This window comes from Lagopus muta, chromosome 1 (genome assembly GCF_023343835.1).
Source record: "Lagopus muta isolate bLagMut1 chromosome 1, bLagMut1 primary, whole genome shotgun sequence".
NCBI lineage: Eukaryota > Metazoa > Chordata > Aves > Galliformes > Phasianidae > Lagopus > Lagopus muta.
This window is the reverse complement of record NC_064433.1, coordinates 47,218,533-47,237,445: the sequence shown is the minus strand read 5'-3', so window position 1 is coordinate 47,237,445 and position 18,913 is coordinate 47,218,533. Positions and strand designations below refer to the sequence as shown.

Genomic DNA, 18,913 nt, shown 5'->3' with positions numbered 1-18,913 from the left:
GACAGACATGGGGAGTGGGAAATCACATGCTTCCATAAAAATTCAGGATATTCACTTTCTGCTTTATTTAGTACCATATGTGACATTAAACAACCAATCTGTTCCTAGTGTCACAATAGGTCGACTGAACATTTTGGCATGGCACCAAAAGCAAAGAGAACATGGGAGGCATTATGAGAGAAACAGATCTGTCAGTCTTTCTGGGAGCTACAAGGTATATCTCTGATGTTGCGATTTTGTTATATTGCTTGTTGCTTCATCAGAGGTTAAGTGGAAGCACACTGTGTACAGCAATACCAGAGCACCTGGAAAAATAAGAAAGAGAGCTGGAGCCAGCAAATCAGAAGAGAGAAGTGATTCCTAGAGAGGACAGGCAGCAAATATGTGCATGGCATGGAGATGGGAATCTGTGACTGACTTGGCCCCTTAATCCTATTACACCAAGAATTCCTGAGCTGTGAAGCTAAGTGAACTCTTTATACATCAAGAGCAGATGGCTCTGGGCACAGTTATCATGTTTGTTGAGAAAGAGTTAGAGTTCCTCATTGAAGGCCTTCTCCTCTGGCTTGTCTTCTTCCTAAAACACAGTAAAGGCATGAAATCAACTTTGACATCACTCAGCTTCTCAGCACAGTGATAAAAGGAAACAAGCAAATTTAAATGTCTCCCCCTGTTCTCCATGGCACTGCCCTGCCTATTCTATTTCAATTGTACAACACAGGGTTCTGATGCACAAAGCTTCTGCATTACAGGAAGGTGAGGTTTGACAAAGAGAGAACACTAGCACTGAATGAACATGGAGATTAAACTGTCCCTCTCCTTCCAGAGACTTCCAGCAGAGCCCTTGTCTGTACACCTCATCTCTCTGGCCTTCTTTTCATCCCTGCCATTGATCACTGTCTCTCTGATCCTCTCCTGACTGCTGACAACCACCATGATCATACTCAGTGTCCAAAAGCATCCTCCATCTAACCTCCCAGCTGCTGCTCCCAGAAAATAGATGCTTCCTTTGAGACCTTCATACAAAAGTCAATGAATTCTTCTTGCTGTAGACTGAGACGACAGAGGTCAGTGAACAAAGAGGTTCTGGAAACACATCCATATCTGCTCTGTTCAAGATCTAATGTTTTTTCTGATATTCAGGTGAAAATGAAAATGAGGAGGAGGTAGCAAATAGGGAATGTGTTCAAGGAGCTGAAGTTATTTCCTTAAGAGCCTTGTGAGAAACAGCATCTTTCTATGAGACCCTAGCATCCTATAGCCTACTCAGAAATGCTCTCTTACCTTTTGCATTTTTTGTAAGAAAGCATTACAGAAGTCCTTCACACGTTCAATGGAGACTTCATCCAGAGGCAACACATCGTGTTTCTCATCTGGTGTGTGGAATATAGCCAGAGCTGGCAGCTGGGACTTCTTCAGTTTGAAGTATGCCATCACTTGCTCATTGCTCTTCAAGTTAATGTCTATCAGGACAAAGAGAATCTGTGATATAAATAGGAGACAAAATGTGAGCAAAGCAGAGACTGAGAGAACAGATCTTCAAACAGTCATCATAGACAGATTAACAGTAATATTTTTTTGAATTAGAGAAAACCTCACATGCTCTGTTATAACAACACTTTCCTCTGTCACTATCTAACTGCTCCATGCAGAGCATTTTTCCGTATTTTATCAAATCCATATTTACAATACAACTCCAACTGTCTGCTTATCCCTTCTTTAAAAATATATCCACAGTATGTTACAACAGCAGTCTCCTATTCTGTTCACTTAACAGATGAAGAACAAAGATGTCTTTTAACTCAAAGGCACATGTAGAAGAAGCTGATTCCTCTACTTGCATGCTGTCAGGATAAGATGCTTAGATTTGTGCAAGAGCCAGGGTGGCATGGCAAAATGGTATTTTGGTGTGTGGAAGATCAAACACAACTGCAAGAACGTGGGAGGGAAGAATAGGACAGTATAAACTGTCAAGGATAAGAAGATGAGAGTGCAAAACACAAAGGATGAATTTAGGTCAGCTGGAGTGACTAGAAATGAAGATGCAGTAATCTGGGAAATGAGAATTGTTGGCATTACACCACTGCCCCCACAGCCAAGTTTAATGGAGAGTTGTTTAGACTTGGGGAGAGATGCCCTGGTGAGAACAACATACATTTTTCTGGACTCCCAAGTAGTCTTGGAGATCAAGACAAAACCAAGGATCGTAATACTGCTAGGATGATTTGACAGCCTATTCATCCCATTTCAAGAGTAAATTGCAACTGATATTTTACAGGTTGCAGTAGGAATTGATAGAAGATTAAAATTCTGGAATCTAAAACGTTATCAATAAGGTGCTCATCTATATAAAAAAAGCTTTGTTAAATTGTCTGTTAATAATAAATACAAATATTACGTATACAACTGATAGAGTAAATACAGCAGTTGAACAATTTAATCAATGATCTGATTAAATAGAATCCTACAGCAGGTGACATCCAAGTCAAAGAAACCAGCTAATATGTGTTATTTTATCTTCTCTTTGAGCTGTGCAGCCTATAGGGCCTAGTATATTAAATGTGCCTACAGACATGGGTACAACTCAATTTATACAAGAAATAGAGGCATTTACAAAAATAACATTAATGTGACGTGAAGATGATGTGCTCAGTTCCCAGGCTGTGACTCATCTTTTTCCTTCTTTTCAATCAAGAACACTCAAGCTAGTTCAAAACTGTTTGATTCTTTAAAAATAATCTTGGTAAATTTCTACTTTTTACTTTTACAACTTTTTACACAGGTGAAAGAATATGGGGAAACTATTTTAAAATAAAGGAGGAGAGATTTAGAATAGATACTGGGGGAAGTTTTTCACTGAGAGGGCGATGAGGCGCTGTCACAGGCTGCCCAGAGAGCTGCGGGTGCCCCATTCCTGGAGTCATTCAAGGCCAGGTTGGATGGGGCACTGAGCAGCCTGAGCTGGTGGGTGGCAGCCCTGTCCAAGGCAGGGGTTGGAGCTGATAATCTTTGAGGTCCCTTCCAACCCAAACCATTCTATGATTCAATAATCTCATATTTTTAATTAAAATTATGTTCTTAAAAACAAAACAAACAAACAAAAATATATATATATATGGAAACTTCTCTAGGCAATGGCCTATAGGAAGAATAAGTAGGCTGATGTAAGCCTAACTGCAGTTAATCACTGTGATAAACAGCAACAACAGTTTCACTGGATTTAACAGATGCACTTGCAATGTCTCTTCCAAGGGTTAACTATGTCCCAGAGGCAACAACTAATGAGCAGACAGGTTGTGGTTCAGAATGCTAAGTTCAGAATGCTAAGTTCATCCTTTTGCAGGATAAAACATCAAACCAGAGCTCTCTGGTTTGGTCATCATAAATCCAAGGGTCATAGATCTAAGGATCTATCTAAGAGCTGAACCCCAAGTTCTGAGCTGGAGTGGAAGGAACTGGAACAAGCCTTGTATTTTAGGGCTCTCCTTCTAACATGCAAACTGGAATAGGCTCGTGTTGGATGGCAGCACTTTCAGAGGGATGGTACAGGAGGTGGTATCATATTCTTCACCAACTGGTTCACCAAGTTTTGGTTTTCTCTATGGAATATTCACTAGACAACAGCATTTTCTTAACTCAATTGTTAAACAAGAATTTAATTTAATAAAGACTTTGGAATACTAAGTTTGTTAATTTTTTATTTCTTTGTTATGCAGAAGTTCCTCCAGCTTTAAAACAGATGAGCAGCATTTTAGACACTGATATAAATGTAAGTCAACATTCTTCCCTTTAGCCTTTGTTAAAAATCCTCAAACTAAGAAACTATGAGCATGAAGAACAGAGTAAAAAATAAAAGAGTAAAAAGTTTGAGGGTTAGAATTCTTGTTTTCTTCCTTGCATAAAAAAAACAGTTAAAACAGAAAACTCAACTAGAACAGCTGTTAACATCATCCACAGTTCTTGTATTGGATATCTCCAGTGACACACATGGAGCTCACACAGCTGCAGGCTGCCAAAATACAGCACTGGGTGCACTGGTCTCCAAGTGACAGCTGTGGGGCAGTCCGTAGGGTGAACTTATGCTGAGGCCACGAGCACTGGAAGCCTGGTCTCTGAAGCAGCAAGAAACCAAGCAGATTTTTGAGCACGGACGTGTCCATGATAGATCCCACCTGGTGGAACTGGCATTTTCTCATGAGGAATTTGTTTTACTTAGAGATTCCCAGCCAGCTGTAATCATAAAGAATAAATGCGGTAACCATGGAAAATCCTACTGACCATGAAACAATTCACTTTGCCTAACTTCTGACATCTAAATCTTGGTCTGGTCTCCGGCAGTTATCTAGGATGAACTCTTCAACAAATGTTGACAGGCACTTCTATTACATGTATTTTAGAAGGGAATTAAGGATTGTTCTCCACTGCCAGTGCTGAAATGAGCCTAAAGCCTTTGCTCAGACTACTTACCAAAGCTATAACTCACGGAAACAAATTCCATTTACAATGCCAACTCTCATATCACTAGTAGAAACTAGATAGTTTCATCCAAAACAGAAAGTTTGTTTTCTATTTTAAACTATTCTCTGCAATAGCTGGTTTTTTTTTCCCCGTCAAAAACAATTTTCTATGAATTCGCTTTCAACTTGTATCAATCCCCTTGTGTGTGTATGTGTGTTTAAAGACCTGCTACCAGAGGCAGTGAAAGAGCTATTGCAGCTATTGCATGCATGAGAACTCCCAAAACAAACTACCTAGACATGATGTTCTGAGAAAACAGTACACCGTGCAATATTATCTGTGCAATGTTATCCGCATTGAGTTCTTTCAAAGATTTTTTTACATGGTGTTGTCTTAGTGTCTTGACAACTTGATTCCTAGCCTGGTGCTTTTAGAACATGAAGTTCCTGGTAAATGCTAAGATATAGAATGATGGTATTGTTCAAGGAGTTCAGTGAAATTGAACATAGTACTGCAATGCTGGAAACCAATTTCATGTTTCTTAGTTTCTTCTCCAAAGAAGACCAACAGGAAGGATGATCAAGCCTTGTATCCAGTGTTTGACCTTGAGCTTTATGGAGCTGTTATCTTCATTCTTTGAGGAGGCTGTCTAAGCAAAAATATCAACTTCTGAAGTCTGAGTCATTTCTTTCATAGTTTACTTAGTAAATCAAAGCAAAAAAAATGAAAACATTAGTCACAAATTAAAAAAGAAAAAAAAGAAAGCTATATAAACAACTTCAGATATCCGTCTAGTGACAGACATTCCATATTTGCATGTTTTCCTGTTTATGACTAACTCTAACGATAATCCCTCTCAGCTTTGGAGACATCTGTATCTGCCAATCAAAATAAAAACTGTATAAATTACTGTCTTCAAGAAAAAGGGCACTGTCCTTTCCTTTTCATAGAAGAACTCTTGAAGGTCTTTCAGCAGTTTCTCAGAACTAATTTCTAAATGGCCCTACATATAAACTAAAAGGGGCTTTGTGAACATCACTACACATATCATTTTAACATTATAAACCATGTTATATCAGTCGTAGCAGAAACTGCTTTTATTATTCCCAGAATCACCTTATTGAAACGTCTACAAACACTCCTGAGCTACACCAAATGTCATTGTCATGTTGTACTCTGATATTACAGAAAGAAAACTGAAGATGCTTATGTTAGTTTGGCTCACTAACACTAATTCTGACGTTTCCTTTCCAGTAGAAAGCTTGGATTTTTGGCAGTACTTTTCCAAATGAGTACATATTTGATTGCTGTGGGACCCTTCTAAGGACACTGGTGGGTTCCTGCAGCTGTAGCACTGAGTTCTGTCAGTTCATTGTTACTCACCCACAATTGTTTCTCAAGATTTGCTAGAAAGTACCACATTTCTTATTATTATTATCAGCTCTTGGTTACTTAGCATCATCTAACATTTGTGTTTTCCTCTCCAGCATTTTATAGCCCTCAGATTGCACTATCGAATCTAGAAGAATCTCTAGATGAAAACCTGAGATTTGTCTCAGGTAGAGATGAAAATATCATAAAACAAAGAGGAAGGGATCATAACTCAGGAAGTGCCAGGTGAATCATCTCCTCATTATCTATTTTCTTCACTTTTTGGGTCAACAGCATTTTCTCTTCTTCTCTCCGTAAGTCCACACAACAGGTTGTATTCTTTCTCCAAGTGGTAAAGACAAGGACAAGGACTCCTTTTCCCTCAGACCTCAGCAGAGATGAGTGAAAGAATTGGCACCTCAAATCCTGCTTGAGAACCTTCTCAAGACTACATCAGTGTTCTGTGCTGTCACTGAAGAGCAGGTGGGACACACACCATGTCCCCATTCTTACAGCACTCTGCAAGCTCTATGCAGTGGTACATGCTCAGAGGGAGCCGGAAAACCTCCCTACTGCACAGCAATGATTGTAAACTCAAATCAATGATTGCAAACTCAAACTGCAGCACAAATAAGTCCTAGTCCTAGTCTTTTTTTACTGCTTTGTAAGGAGGCAGCCTGAATCATAATTTGCTTCTCAGAATGCTCATCCCATGGGAAATACAACCTACTACATTCTCAATCCTTCCATCTAGGTGTATAGCAGTACCACCACAGTAAAGTGCAAATAATTAGCCAAACCCCTACACCTTTTAGCTTTGTATTTTATTTTTTACAAACTTCCTCTAGGCTGATTCAGGGGGAAATTTGCCTGCATGAATTAAAAAAAAAAGTTAGATTTGGATAGGTGGTAATTCATTAATTATCTGGATTGCAGTATGACTTTTTTATCCAATGCTTTGTGAAGTAGTTCTAGGAAAATCATTCCCCTTCACTCAGATCAAAGCATGCCATATGAGTGGAAAACGGGCTGCAGCTGCATCAGCAAAGGACAGTGATGCTTAACAGTATCACTGCTGATGAACAGAGATAATGGAGCCACTGTAACAAATATCTCACATGACAACTGGGCTTTTTCAGATTGTTTTCTTTTATCAGCAAGTATCAATCAAAACAAAACACTTTTTAAGAGACCTTTGACTTTCACGCATGGTTTCTGCCCGCTCTCTTGCCAATGGACGGTAGAAATGGCAAGATCCATGGAAGTCCTGTCATAAACAAATCTCGAGACATTTGAGGGTGTGTGGTCCTGAGGAAGCCTTTCCAACTGAAGATGAGAATATACTTGAATTTTAATCTTCTCCTTCAGTACAGCAAACAGATCATGCAGATGTTCTGGTTCTCAAACCCCAACTCTTTCCAACTCCACATTTCTCCCAGGAAGATCCCTTCCACTGCCACTCATCTCAACCTTCTCTGATGCTTTGATCTCCTGTCCTAAATGCCTGCCTGTTGCTTCCAATCCCTTTTTGCTTGCCAGTTCCTTTCTCTGTTCCCTGGACCAAAATCCCCTGTAATCCAGCTGCTGGCATAAAATCGGCCATGTGAAGATTTACTGCTTGGAGAGCTCTTGTCCACACAGGGATGGGAATTGGAACAAATTTCTCTGAAGGATCCCATCTACCCCACCATCTTGCTGTGGGAAATCAGAAAAACCCATCCTCAATTCCTTTAAAATAGCCACTTCCTCAGGAACCAACCAGAAGGCTAAGTGTTAAGAAGAACTGCAAAATTAATTTCTATCTGGTCACTTATATAATGTTCTTTGGCATCTCGCAAGCTGTATGCACAAGATCACCTCTCATAACAGTGGAATGTGACCATTGCTGGGCAGAAGTGCAACAGCTGTTTGTCATCTCCCAGTGGAAGAGAATAAAATTGGCCTAGAAGCAAGGAAGTACACAATGTCCCACTGAGAGAGTGGGGAAGCGGGATACAGAGGTTATTCCCCCTTGGAGGTAAACTGGCAAAAGGTGTACAGATACAACTTGTCCATTTAATTATCCAGATAATCATCTTTCCTTCCCATTTGGTCACTGCTCCCCTAATAGTAGCACAGAACAGGACATGATGCCTTCTATTTCCGTGGAAATAATCACTGTCTTTCTTTTTTGCCCTCCCACGACTCTCCTCTTTGGACTTACCTTATCCTCAAAGAGCTCCGCTGCTTCACGATATCTGCGCATTCGCTCAGGGTGCTCTGGGGACTTCTTGTCTGTGAACAGGAGGAGGTGGAGCTGGAGAGAACTGTGCAGCACACCTACTGCTGTCTGCCAAAAAACATGACCACCACAAACAGAGAGAGAAACACACAAAGAGACATTCAATGCATATCGGATGCACTGACAGAAGGGCATCAACTCCTATGCATAAACTGAGACTTCTTTGAGAATCAGTCCAATAAGCAGGACAAGTTCTTTTAAAGCAGGAGGCATCTAATCTGGGTTCTTTGTGGAAGCACTTAACCTCTTGGTTTCACTTATTCCTGAGCCAAGAGTCTGCAGCTCACAAGGCCTCCTCATTGCCCTTGGGATGGCCAGTGACCAGGCAGGGAGACTGTCTGCTCAGAGCAAGCTGATGTCTGGAATGGCAAGGAATTGGAGAGGGAAGGTTTGAAAACAATATAATAAGAGGAGACTCAGGGGAGACTTTGTCACACTCTGCAATGACCAGAAAGGAGATGGTAACGAAGCTGGGGTCGGCCTCATGGCCTCAAGTTGCACAAGCGGGGGTTCAGCTTGGATATTAGGAAAAAATTCTCCAAAAGACCGGTTGGGCACTGGAACAAGCTGTCCAGGGGGTGGTGGAATCAATGTCCCTGGAAGTTTTCAAGAAACATGTAGCTGTGGAACTGAGGAACATAGTGGACAGTGTTGGTGGAAGGTGAATGGTTGGGCTAGATGATCAAAGATGTCTTTTCCAGACTTACGGATTCTGATTGTATGATTCCATGGTAATGATGCCCTGAATTGCTGAGATCCAGCACCTGGCTGAATTGAGAACAAGCAAGTGGGAAGGGTTTATGATGCTGAGTTTGGTGTTTCATCTTATTTCCTTTCCTCAGCATTGCACTGTTTTGGATGAGGCTGAGCCCAAAGCTCCATTTCAGCAACCCAAGGGGCTGGGCAGTCCAAAATGCCTTGGGTTAAGACTACCTCTGCAATGGGGAGAGGACTGCAGCAGGCTGTGCCTGGGCAGGGGCTGAGCAGGCCGCATACAATTGCCATTTGTGAGGAGCACGGACTGGCAGTGTCCAGAAAGCCCACGTGCAACCTCCGGGTATTCACTGCTCCTCATCCCACCTCACCTCCCACCTGCTCCCCAGGCAAATCGCCTCTCCCTCAAACCAAACAGGAGTGGGGCTGTGCTCCAGCTGACCTGCTGGATCCCCACATGCAGCCAAAACCACACAGGCCATAGAGATCCATGCCAGTACTTCCCCAGAGGAGGAGAAAGTTTCCACACACTCCAGGAGTAACAGAGACAGGGTCAGAGAGTGCATGTCTGCGCCACAGAGCATCTTGTTTCTGGTGGCTGGGATTTTCTCCTTTGCATAATGCTTATCAGACTTTTCGTATCCCTTAACTTCTCTGTAGCATGCAGGTGGGGCAGGGCAGAGCAGAAGGAATGCAGAGTGTCAGAAGACCGCATGGAAAAGGACGGAGCTGGAGATGAAGGTGAAGCCAGGCAGCACCAGAGCCATGGAGCTGTGGGGGCATGGCTGGAGCTGCAGTTCCCCCGACAGTGGCACACAAAGATATATCTGTCCACATAGACTTTCGCAAGAGATTTGCATAGCTTAGCATCACGGCTGGATTGCATCACACTCTCCTGGGAAGCACACAGGCTAAGTGTTGCATAAAAATGCCTGAAGTATGTGGGAGAAACAGTTAGGGCCCCGGGACAGGGAGAGAAACTCTTGGCAGCGCTTGATTTGATCTCTGTTATCCAAGCCTTTGCTGACCTGCAGCTTTCTTAGATATAAACAGCATATGCACTGGGAATAAATATTTGGAAAAAAAAAAAAAAATACCAACAAGTTATGTTAGCAGAGCTGGAAGAGTTTCAAGCCTTGGACTGCAGGAGGCACTGTTAATTGCAGCACCTTGGTAGGGCTCCAGAGTGTCAAGAGAAAAAGAAAAAAAGCAATAAAACACCACATGTACTGAAAGCCAGGATGGAAGGAACGGCTGAAAAGCTCAGGATCTCCAGGTCAGAAAGGCAGTCTGGGTGCTGAATGGGACACTGTGGAGCAGAAACTCACAGAGAGAGAGCTACAGTCTGATGAACTGCCAAGGGATGCAGTGAAGGCCACGAGGATTCAGAAGGCCAGGATTTTTATAAAGATAATAAGAACATCCCCACTGTCACTTCTGGGCCGCTCTCAAAGAGTTGTCAGGACACAGGGGCAGGATATAGCTTTTCTGCTCTAGGAAATGTTCTGTGATTTTGAAATGTTTTTCATATCCTTTCTCAGAAGGAAAAAAATAAATCTGTGTTTTAATTATTATTAAAAAAAAAAATAGCAGAAAAAAAGATTCTACAGTATTTCACTTCAGAAACAAAATGCTGCATTTCCAAAACAAAATGCTCTCCCAAAATAGCATGCTGAACCTGAACTGGGGAATGTGCCAGCCCTCTTATCTGATGTTTGGCATCTGTTTGAAAAGATACAGCTTTGAAATTGGTCAGGCCATCCTCCTTTGATTATACTGAGCACGATCAGCACTGCTAGAGCTATTGAGAAGACACTGTTAGCAATGACAGTCTCAGCCTTGCAGTCAGCTGGTGTTATAAAAACTACTTGCTCCATAGCAAGCATCCCAGTGAACTGCCAGCATTTCAGGGGAGCCTGTGGTCACCCTCTGTAGGCAGAAGGAGATGTGCCAAGTGCCAGATAGGTGGGTAAGCTAAAGAAGATGACCAGCATGGAAGCATTAAGTAAAAAAGAACATGAAACTATCAGAGATTGTCCAAAGGAGGACTACAAAGATGATGAAGGGTCTGGAGGACAAGGCATATGAGGAGCAGCTGAAGTCCTCTGGTTTGCTTACCCAGAGCAGAGGAGCTGAGGGGAGGCCTGATGGCTGCAGCTCCTCACAGGGGCAGCGCTGAGCTCTGCTCTGTGTGACAGTGACAGGGCCCAGGGAACGGCATGGAGCTGCATCAGGGGAGGGCAGCTGGGGGTGAGGGACAGGGTCTGCACCAGAGGGCGGTGGGCATGGAACGGGCTGCACAGAAGTGGCACTGCCCCAAGTGCCGGAGTTCAAGAAGCATCTGGACGGTGCTCTCAGGCATATGGTCTGATTTTCGGGTTGCCCTGTGTTGGAGCCAAGAGTTGAACTTGCACATCCTTACGGGTCTCTTACAGATCAGGATATTCTATGACTCTATGATTCTATGATTCTATGATCCTATGTCTGACTTTTTTTTTGTAGAGTTGACAAACAATGGGGTAAAGGATGGAGGGGATGGGAAAATTTTTGTTTGGGAAGTTTCCTACCAGTTTTTGAATATGCTTTAAAATAGCCAGACATATGTTAAGCCCATTTTTCTGGGTGACGAAGAAAAACCTGCTCCAAGGAGCAGGTCACTGGATTTCCATGTTTCTTGAGGTTTCTCAGCCACAGAGAGAGGATCCTGGCCGAGCAAGATCTGTAGGCATGGTACGGCATGACAAATGCCCCAGGGAAGAAGCAGCAGGAGCGGTAAGAAATGCAGTTCTTTGCCCACCAATGTCTCAAATCTACTGGGAGACCGGAGGAAGTGCCTTCTATCCTCTCTCCACCCCACCTGTCTAATCCAATGCAAGATCTGCTCCCACGTCATTCAGCAACAGCAAAGATATGCACCGGCTTCCCCCAACTCCATCTACACCACTGTGGCAACCCCTGCACACATCCTCATGCATAAACACTTGAGCCAGAGGAGGCAGCTATGGAGGAGGCCAGGTGCTGGGGTGAGGGCAGTGAGGAGCTGCTAATTACCGTAGGGTTGTACTCCGTCACCAGGCGGAGCTCATTCATTCGAATGAAACGAGTCATCTTATCGGCATCGATTTCTTCTTTCTCCATATCCATATCTATCCTTTCTTTGTCTGCCTGAAGACATGCAAAGATACCACAGGTCACAGCTGTCCCTCCCTTATTCCTTCAGAGCTGCTGATGGCACTCACTCACAGAGACACCCACCCCCCAGGACACCATCTTTGTCTTCTTTCCAGAATAAAAACGCCATTTCTTGAGCCATTAGACCTACAGAGATCTATCTGCATGCGCTTCGGCATAAGGATCTTCCACCCTCCCTCAGTCTCCCAAGGACAAAGCAAACTCATGGCATATCACTGAGAACAAGACGTTCTTGGTGATATGCTGAGGACAAGATGTCCTATCGTTATCTGCTCTTACTGCACGGGGGACAGGGAAGATTAGCCAATAAACTAATCTAGGAGTTGTGAGAAGGGATCATTAACATAGCCTAATTCCTTACATTGATTTTGGCTTTATATTCCTCTTTAAAATCTTCATCTGCTTATTCTATTTCTTCTACAAGTAATAAACATTGGCATGGACTGTATGGATTTCCTGGAAACATTGTGCAAGCAGGAAATCTCTCCAATAAAAAGAGGATTTTTTTCCAGAACAGCAGAAAAAAAATAAAAAATAAAAAATCAAGCACAGCACATTTTAGCTTTAGAGGAAAATCCATCCTGCCACACATCTTCCCACACTCACCCCCTCTCACCCCCAGTGTAATTTTATTGAGGTTTGCTTGACTTGGTAAACAGGAAAAAAAAAAGAGCAGTCAAACATCAAATAAAGGCCAAACCAGCCAACAGGGCATAGTTGCTCTATGGTACCATTGCAAGAGATGAATGAGTTGAGCCCACGGGCGTGCTAGGCTGCGACAACCAGTGGGATCAAAGTTTGGGATTTGAAGACTTTTCATACTCGTGTTGAATGAGGTTCTTAGAGCTGAGGAAATGTCCACATGCACACCCCGGATTTTATCCTCTGCATCTGTACAACCTCTGAAAACACTTGTGTTAGTTTTTCCAGCAGAGTGCAGACATCTAACAAAATTTTTTGCTTTTCTGTGGTCATTAGCAACGTCTTTGATCTGGTAGGGGGCCATTGGGTCTGGTAACCCAAACGGGTGTTTTTCAGACAGTGCAGCATGATTTCTCTCACAGATTTGCCTCAGCATAAAGTGAAAGGGTGACTCTACTCTAGTGAATGGGATCAGGTTGGTGCAACACCTGAGCAGGTGAGATCAGAGAGACTTTGGGACCCAATCTAAGCATAGAAAACTTTCTCTTAACTTTAGTGAACTTCTGCAAACACCTGGTTTCCATCTAGGGGTAAAAATATCCTTGATGTGCTGTCAGCATTCAGAATCCCAAGAAAAAAAAGGTTGAAAATAGTCTGCATCTAATAGTTGAAGCTCTGCCCAAAATGTCTTCATTACTCTTTGTAATTAGCTTATTTACATCTGTTAGTTACGTCCTTTTAGATCTGTCAGGCTAGATTCTTCAATAGAGTAAATTAGCTTTGCTCCACTATACACAAAAACATTTCAGCAGTTGACAGCAGACCATCCTACTACCATAATTACAAATTTCTAAGCATTATGTGTGTTTCACGCCATGCAAAAACAAGGAAGGATGAGTTTATGCCTCTGATTCACTGTCATCCTGGTCACCCATCTTTGTATTCTTCAAATGAATGTTTGATTCTAAGTTCCCATCTCAGTTCTTTTTACTTTTATTTCTTAGCTCTGACTCCTTACTCCTACACAGTGTTCAGAATAAAAGGAAAAATAATGTGTCTGAATAACTTAAATTTCAGAAAAATAACTTAAATTTAAGAAAATTAGACAAAAGAATTGCCAACCTCATTTGAACCTAGCTAGTGTCTTTGTTTCTTGATTTTTTTTTTCCTTATTAAATAAGAATTCAGCTGTAAAAATTGAACCGTGAACCATAGAACACGAATTCCAACAATCCAAACTTTCTTTTATCGAACACCATCCCAGTGCAGTATTCAATCCTCACTATCTGCCACAGAGTAAAAACAAAGGATCTTTTCAGTGTTTCTGGAAGAAAATCATCATGGCTAAGAACCAAAACTGAGGTGAGTGTTACTTCAAATCGCAATTGCAGCATTGCACCAGGGGAGATTCAAGTTGGATGTTAGGAAACGTTCTTCCTGGAAGAGTGGTCATGCACTGGAATGGGCTGCCCAGGAGAGTGGTGGAGTCACCACTCCTGGAGGTGTTCAAGAAACGTTTAGATGTTGTACTATGGGGCATGATTTAGTGGGGACATATCGGTGGTAGGTGGGTGGTTGGACTGGAGGATCTTGGAGGTCTTTTCCAACCTTGGTGATTCTGTGATTCTACTATCTGTGCATGGCTAATAGAAAGTTAAAGGAAAGGACTTGTCTACTTATTGCTCACTCTTAGATCATTCTCCTTGCACTATTTGGATTATACTGGTGGTAAACATGGTGCAGGCAAAAGATGAAAAAGAACGGGAACAAATGGGCTTTATGTAACCTTTGTGAAACTCAGATCTAGAACTTGACTAAGGCACCACATCCAGCTTCTGTAGCACACAGAACAACCAGCCAGTGTGCTTAGAGCTCTTGTAACACTGCACTTCGTAGCTTTTTAGGATATCTTGCACTTCCTAAGGCCCCTCTCCTCTGAGGCACCTCTCTCCCCTGTTTTCAAGTGCAATCCCAGGAAACTGATATGCCTGCTCTTGGCTTTTGGTGGTATTCTTGCAGTAAGTACAAGGCCCTTCAAAAAACCCTTCAAAATATCATCTTCTTATATTTCAGTAGAAATACCTTCAATTTCAGAACAAGACAACTATGGCTGCAGTCAAAACTATTTGAGCTTGCACAGCATCCATCCCTCAGAAACTGCAAAGTAGTACCTTGAGTGCTGTGTTTAGTTTTGTACGCCTGTACTCAAGGTTCAGGTGAGACCTTATTACTCTCTACAATGATCTGAAAAGAGGGCGTAGCAAGATGGGAGTCACTCTTTTCTCCTGGGTAACAGCAATAGGATGAGAGGTGATGACCTCAAGTTGTTCCAGAGGAGGCTCAGGTTGGAAAAAATTTCTTAGAATCACAGAATCACAGAACTGCAGGAGTTGGAAGGGACCTCAAGAGATCACTGAGTCCAACCCTCCTGCTAAAGGATGTCCCCGACAGTAAATCACACAAGTAGGCATCCAGACCGATCTTTAATATCTCCGTAGAAGAAAACTCTACAATCTCTTTGGACAACCTATTCCAGTGGTCTGTCACCCTTACTATACAGAAGTTCTTCCACATGTCTTTGGAACTTACTATTGTCAAATTTTAGGCCATTACTCCATGTCCTATCACTACCAGCCACTGGTCATCTTGACCACAAGGGCACACTGCCCTTAATAGAATGGTGCTGCACTGGCACAGGCTGCCCAGGGAGGTGGTGGAATCACCGTCCCTGAAGGTATTCAAGAGCCATGTGGATGTGTCATTGAGGGACATGGTCAATGGGCACAGTGGGGATGGGCTGATGGTTGGACTAGGTGATCTTAGTGGTATTTTCCAACCATAATGATTCTGTGATTCTACGATTATTAATGGGCCCATGCCCAAAGAATAGCACATCAACCACAGTGTTAGACTTACGAGGGATCTACTGTTGGGGATTTCATTTGGTGGCACGGCATCTGTCGCTGCAGAGCCCTGCTCCGCCTCTGATGGAAAAATTGGGCATGCACGGAGCCAGCTTAGCCTGCCTGAAGTGAGCTTGGCAAGATGTGATTTCCTGCTGTGTTGATTCACTGTAACACTGCCGGGAGATGCCTTCCATGTGCCTCAGGAGCCTTTCCAAAGCCACGGGAACCCCATCCAAGTCACGCCGCACTCCGTGCGAGCCACTCAGAACACAGCCCCCATTCTTTGTAAAGAACCTCGTTCCGAGCGCCCCGCCGCGCACGCACCCTGCGGAACAGCGTGACGGTGGCCGCCGCCACGCCGTAGTGCTCCCGCACCGCGGAGCTGCTGCTGAGCGCGAAGGGCACCTCTGGCATCTGCGCGGCCGCCAGGCGGAGCTGCGACACCTCGGGGCTCTCCGGCTCCTGCGGGCACAGGGAGAGAGGGCGGTCAGAGCGGCGCCCCGACGGCGTAAGGGCGACACCTACCGGCCGCCCCGGGAGCCGCCCGCGGGGCGCCTCGCTCCGCCATTTCCCGCAGCTGCGGGCACGCGGCCTTCCTCTTCGTCTTCCTCCCGGCGCTGGGAGCCGCGGGGCTGCAGCTGCCCCCTGTGCACCCTGCGGTGATGTGAAGCCCTGGAGCTCTCAGAAAGGAGGCGAGAAAGTCAGAACCCAGGTGTAACCCTTACATATCTACACTTACAGACGTGCATGCTATATGCATTATATACATAGATCATTTTTAAGAGAGTCTGATTCTGATTCCAGTCTTGATTTTGGAGTCCAGGGGGCTGTCAAAATTGTTAAATACCTCGGGCTTACCACATCTAGTGAGAGCATTAGCTCCAGCCTGAGGCTGCATTAACGCATGCCTTCCTATTCCCATTCCTAACTTCTCTGCTGAGGGATGTATTTTTGATACTTTTCAGATTCAAATTCTCCAGACACAGTCTCTGCTTGGAAGCTGTTTTGTTTTTCTTTTCGTTTTGAACTGTCAGCTCAGCTGTTTGCGAGCCCAGAGAGAACAGAAAACAAAATTCCTTCTTCAGTGAAAGGAAAACAGTTCTTGTGACTTGTTTTGGAAATGCCAGCGCGTCGACATGGCTGTGGTGATTGCATTAAGGCATGGTGTGGGAATTTGCTTTGTTTTGGAGCATTCCTATGAAGGATGGGTTTGGTCTGGCTGAACAGGCCCTGTTCTCACACAGCACACGGGGCAGCACGCTGTTTTTCCATCGTGGCATGCAGTTCCCAGCTCATTACAGGCACAGCTTGCTGAACTGTGCGCTGCAGTGAGCTGAAAGGCTGCAGCAGAGAAATGATTTATGGTGAGCAGGGAACGCAGGCATTATGTGGATGAATATACCCTTGGGCAGAGGGCCAAGACAAGGCCTCATGGCACTCATAGGTCCTTATCTGCCGCTTAAACAGAGCGCTGCTGTGCTTCACGCACTGAACACATGCCAGGCTGCTGGCTGCTGCCCTGTGTTCCTGGCAGCCAGGACTGTCCCCACACTTCAGGACGGCACACTCAGCCCTCCCTGCCCTAGCAACTTGTGCTGCCTAGACCCATGCTGATAAATGAAACTATGCCATGGGAGGGAGGCAGAGGTGGCATGGGGTTCTGGCGGCACGAAACTGCCCACAGGAGGTCCCAGCCCTGCTGCAACCCCAGCCAGCTGCCCCAGAGAAGGAGACACCTACAGCCTCTGTGGCTTGTAGGGCTACAGTGCTGCCAGAGAGGCTCCTAAGGAATTCTGTATGCCTGCAGGCCCCAGCCCCAGGCAGCTAGTCCTCTGTGATCAGTGTTAAGCATGGCCTGGGGCAAACGCCTCCAGCATTCACACACTTGTTGCTACAGAAGCAGCAGTCCTCACTCTGCAGTGTGCTGCAAGATGTCATTGCCTTAACCCACTCGCATAACCCCTCCCTAGTCTGCTCTCCAGCCCCAGGACTAAGGCAGGAGGAGGAAGGAGCTTGCAGAGGGAAGTTAGTTTTGGAAGGATTAAGTCTTCTCTGGCATAAGCAGTGTATGCAGTCCAGGGTTCAAGTAGCAGGAAAAAGGGGCAAGTGACACATGCACCTATCAGTCACTCTGATGCCTCATTTCAATTTAATTTGGTCATGGAGAGGCACAGACCTCAACAGTATCAACTCTGGGGAACAAAGCAGCCAGAGGGACCGTGCCTCTGTTCTCCCTAAGAGAAAACGGAGCTTAAGCCCAAATCCTCTCAGACACAATGCCCACCATCACTGCTCCCTGGGGCCCAGCTTCCCCAGCTGTGCCATGCAGGCAGTGCCTTGCTCTGCCACCAATGACCAAAGCCAACAGCCAATGTTCCCACAGCACTCAGTTTCTCTGCCACCCACATTCCCCTTTTCCTTCTCATGCAGCATTTTTCTTTTTCACACTCCAGGTTCCTACCAACAGCCTCACATCCCCCCCTTGCTCCATTTCCCACTCCATTCACCCCTCACTTCATGACTTCAAGTCTATCACAACTCCAGCATCTCTCCATGGCAGGAGGCACTGCGTGGAAGTATATGAAGGGCCCCGTCAACCCTGCTGTCCCACCAGAGATAGGGCTCCCACCTGAGATGGAATATGTCTGACATGTCAGAGGACAGTTGCTGCCAACGCACCTGGAAGAACCCAACAACTGCCACCTCCGCACCACTGATGAAGGCTTCCACATCTGCGATGTCATTCAATAGGACAAGTTTCTCTGTACCTCCTTCCGTGCCTGGAGAGAAAAGGTTAGAATTGGACCAAGGGTACAGAAGAGCAGCTCTGATGCTCCCACACATACCTATGTGAGCATCTCACCCCTTACATGCCCCCCCATATCTCTCCCACCAGCTCGATGCGCAGCTTGTATAGCACACCCTGGGTGAGGAGGACTGAGAAGGCTCACTTACTGTGGGATGTAGAGCTGTTATCTTCAGCACAGCCTGCTGGGGAGCTCCCGGCTAGGAGGACAACAAAGAGACATGAGAAGACAGAGGTACCCATGGTGCCTGCTTGCCTTCTCTTCACCATGCCACCTTGCTCCACACCTCTCCTTGGCAAGCGACACGTCAGCTGCTTCTGGGGCTCGCAATCACTCCCATGTGATGGGAAAGGAGCAGCTGGCCAGGGCAAAGCTTCCAGCTCCTGAGATAACTGTTTGGCTGGGAGAAAGCCCCGGGCCTCCCTGCTGCACAGGCATCAGCCTTGGGCAAACTCACCAACACTGTTGCTGGTATGCCCTCACACACAGTGTTGGACATCTCAACCACACCACTGTGTAGAGGGTTCCCCTGCACTTCCCTA

At 44.8% G+C, this 18,913-nt stretch overlaps 1 protein-coding gene across 1 annotated transcript; it reads right to left on the bottom strand.

Moving 5' to 3' along the window:
* Positions 1-1,266: 1,266 nt before the first annotated feature.
* On the bottom strand, positions 1,267-18,723 carry ERP27 (endoplasmic reticulum protein 27). The gene is made up of 6 exons (XM_048939439.1): positions 18,520-18,723; positions 18,244-18,344; positions 15,889-16,026; positions 11,876-11,989; positions 8,033-8,158; positions 1,267-1,482 (listed from the first exon to the last, which is right to left on the bottom strand). The coding sequence occupies exons 1-6, from the start codon at positions 18,638-18,640 to the stop codon at positions 1,267-1,269; spliced, it is 816 nt and encodes a 271-aa protein (XP_048795396.1). The 5' UTR covers positions 18,641-18,723.
* Positions 18,724-18,913: the final 190 nt, after the last annotated feature.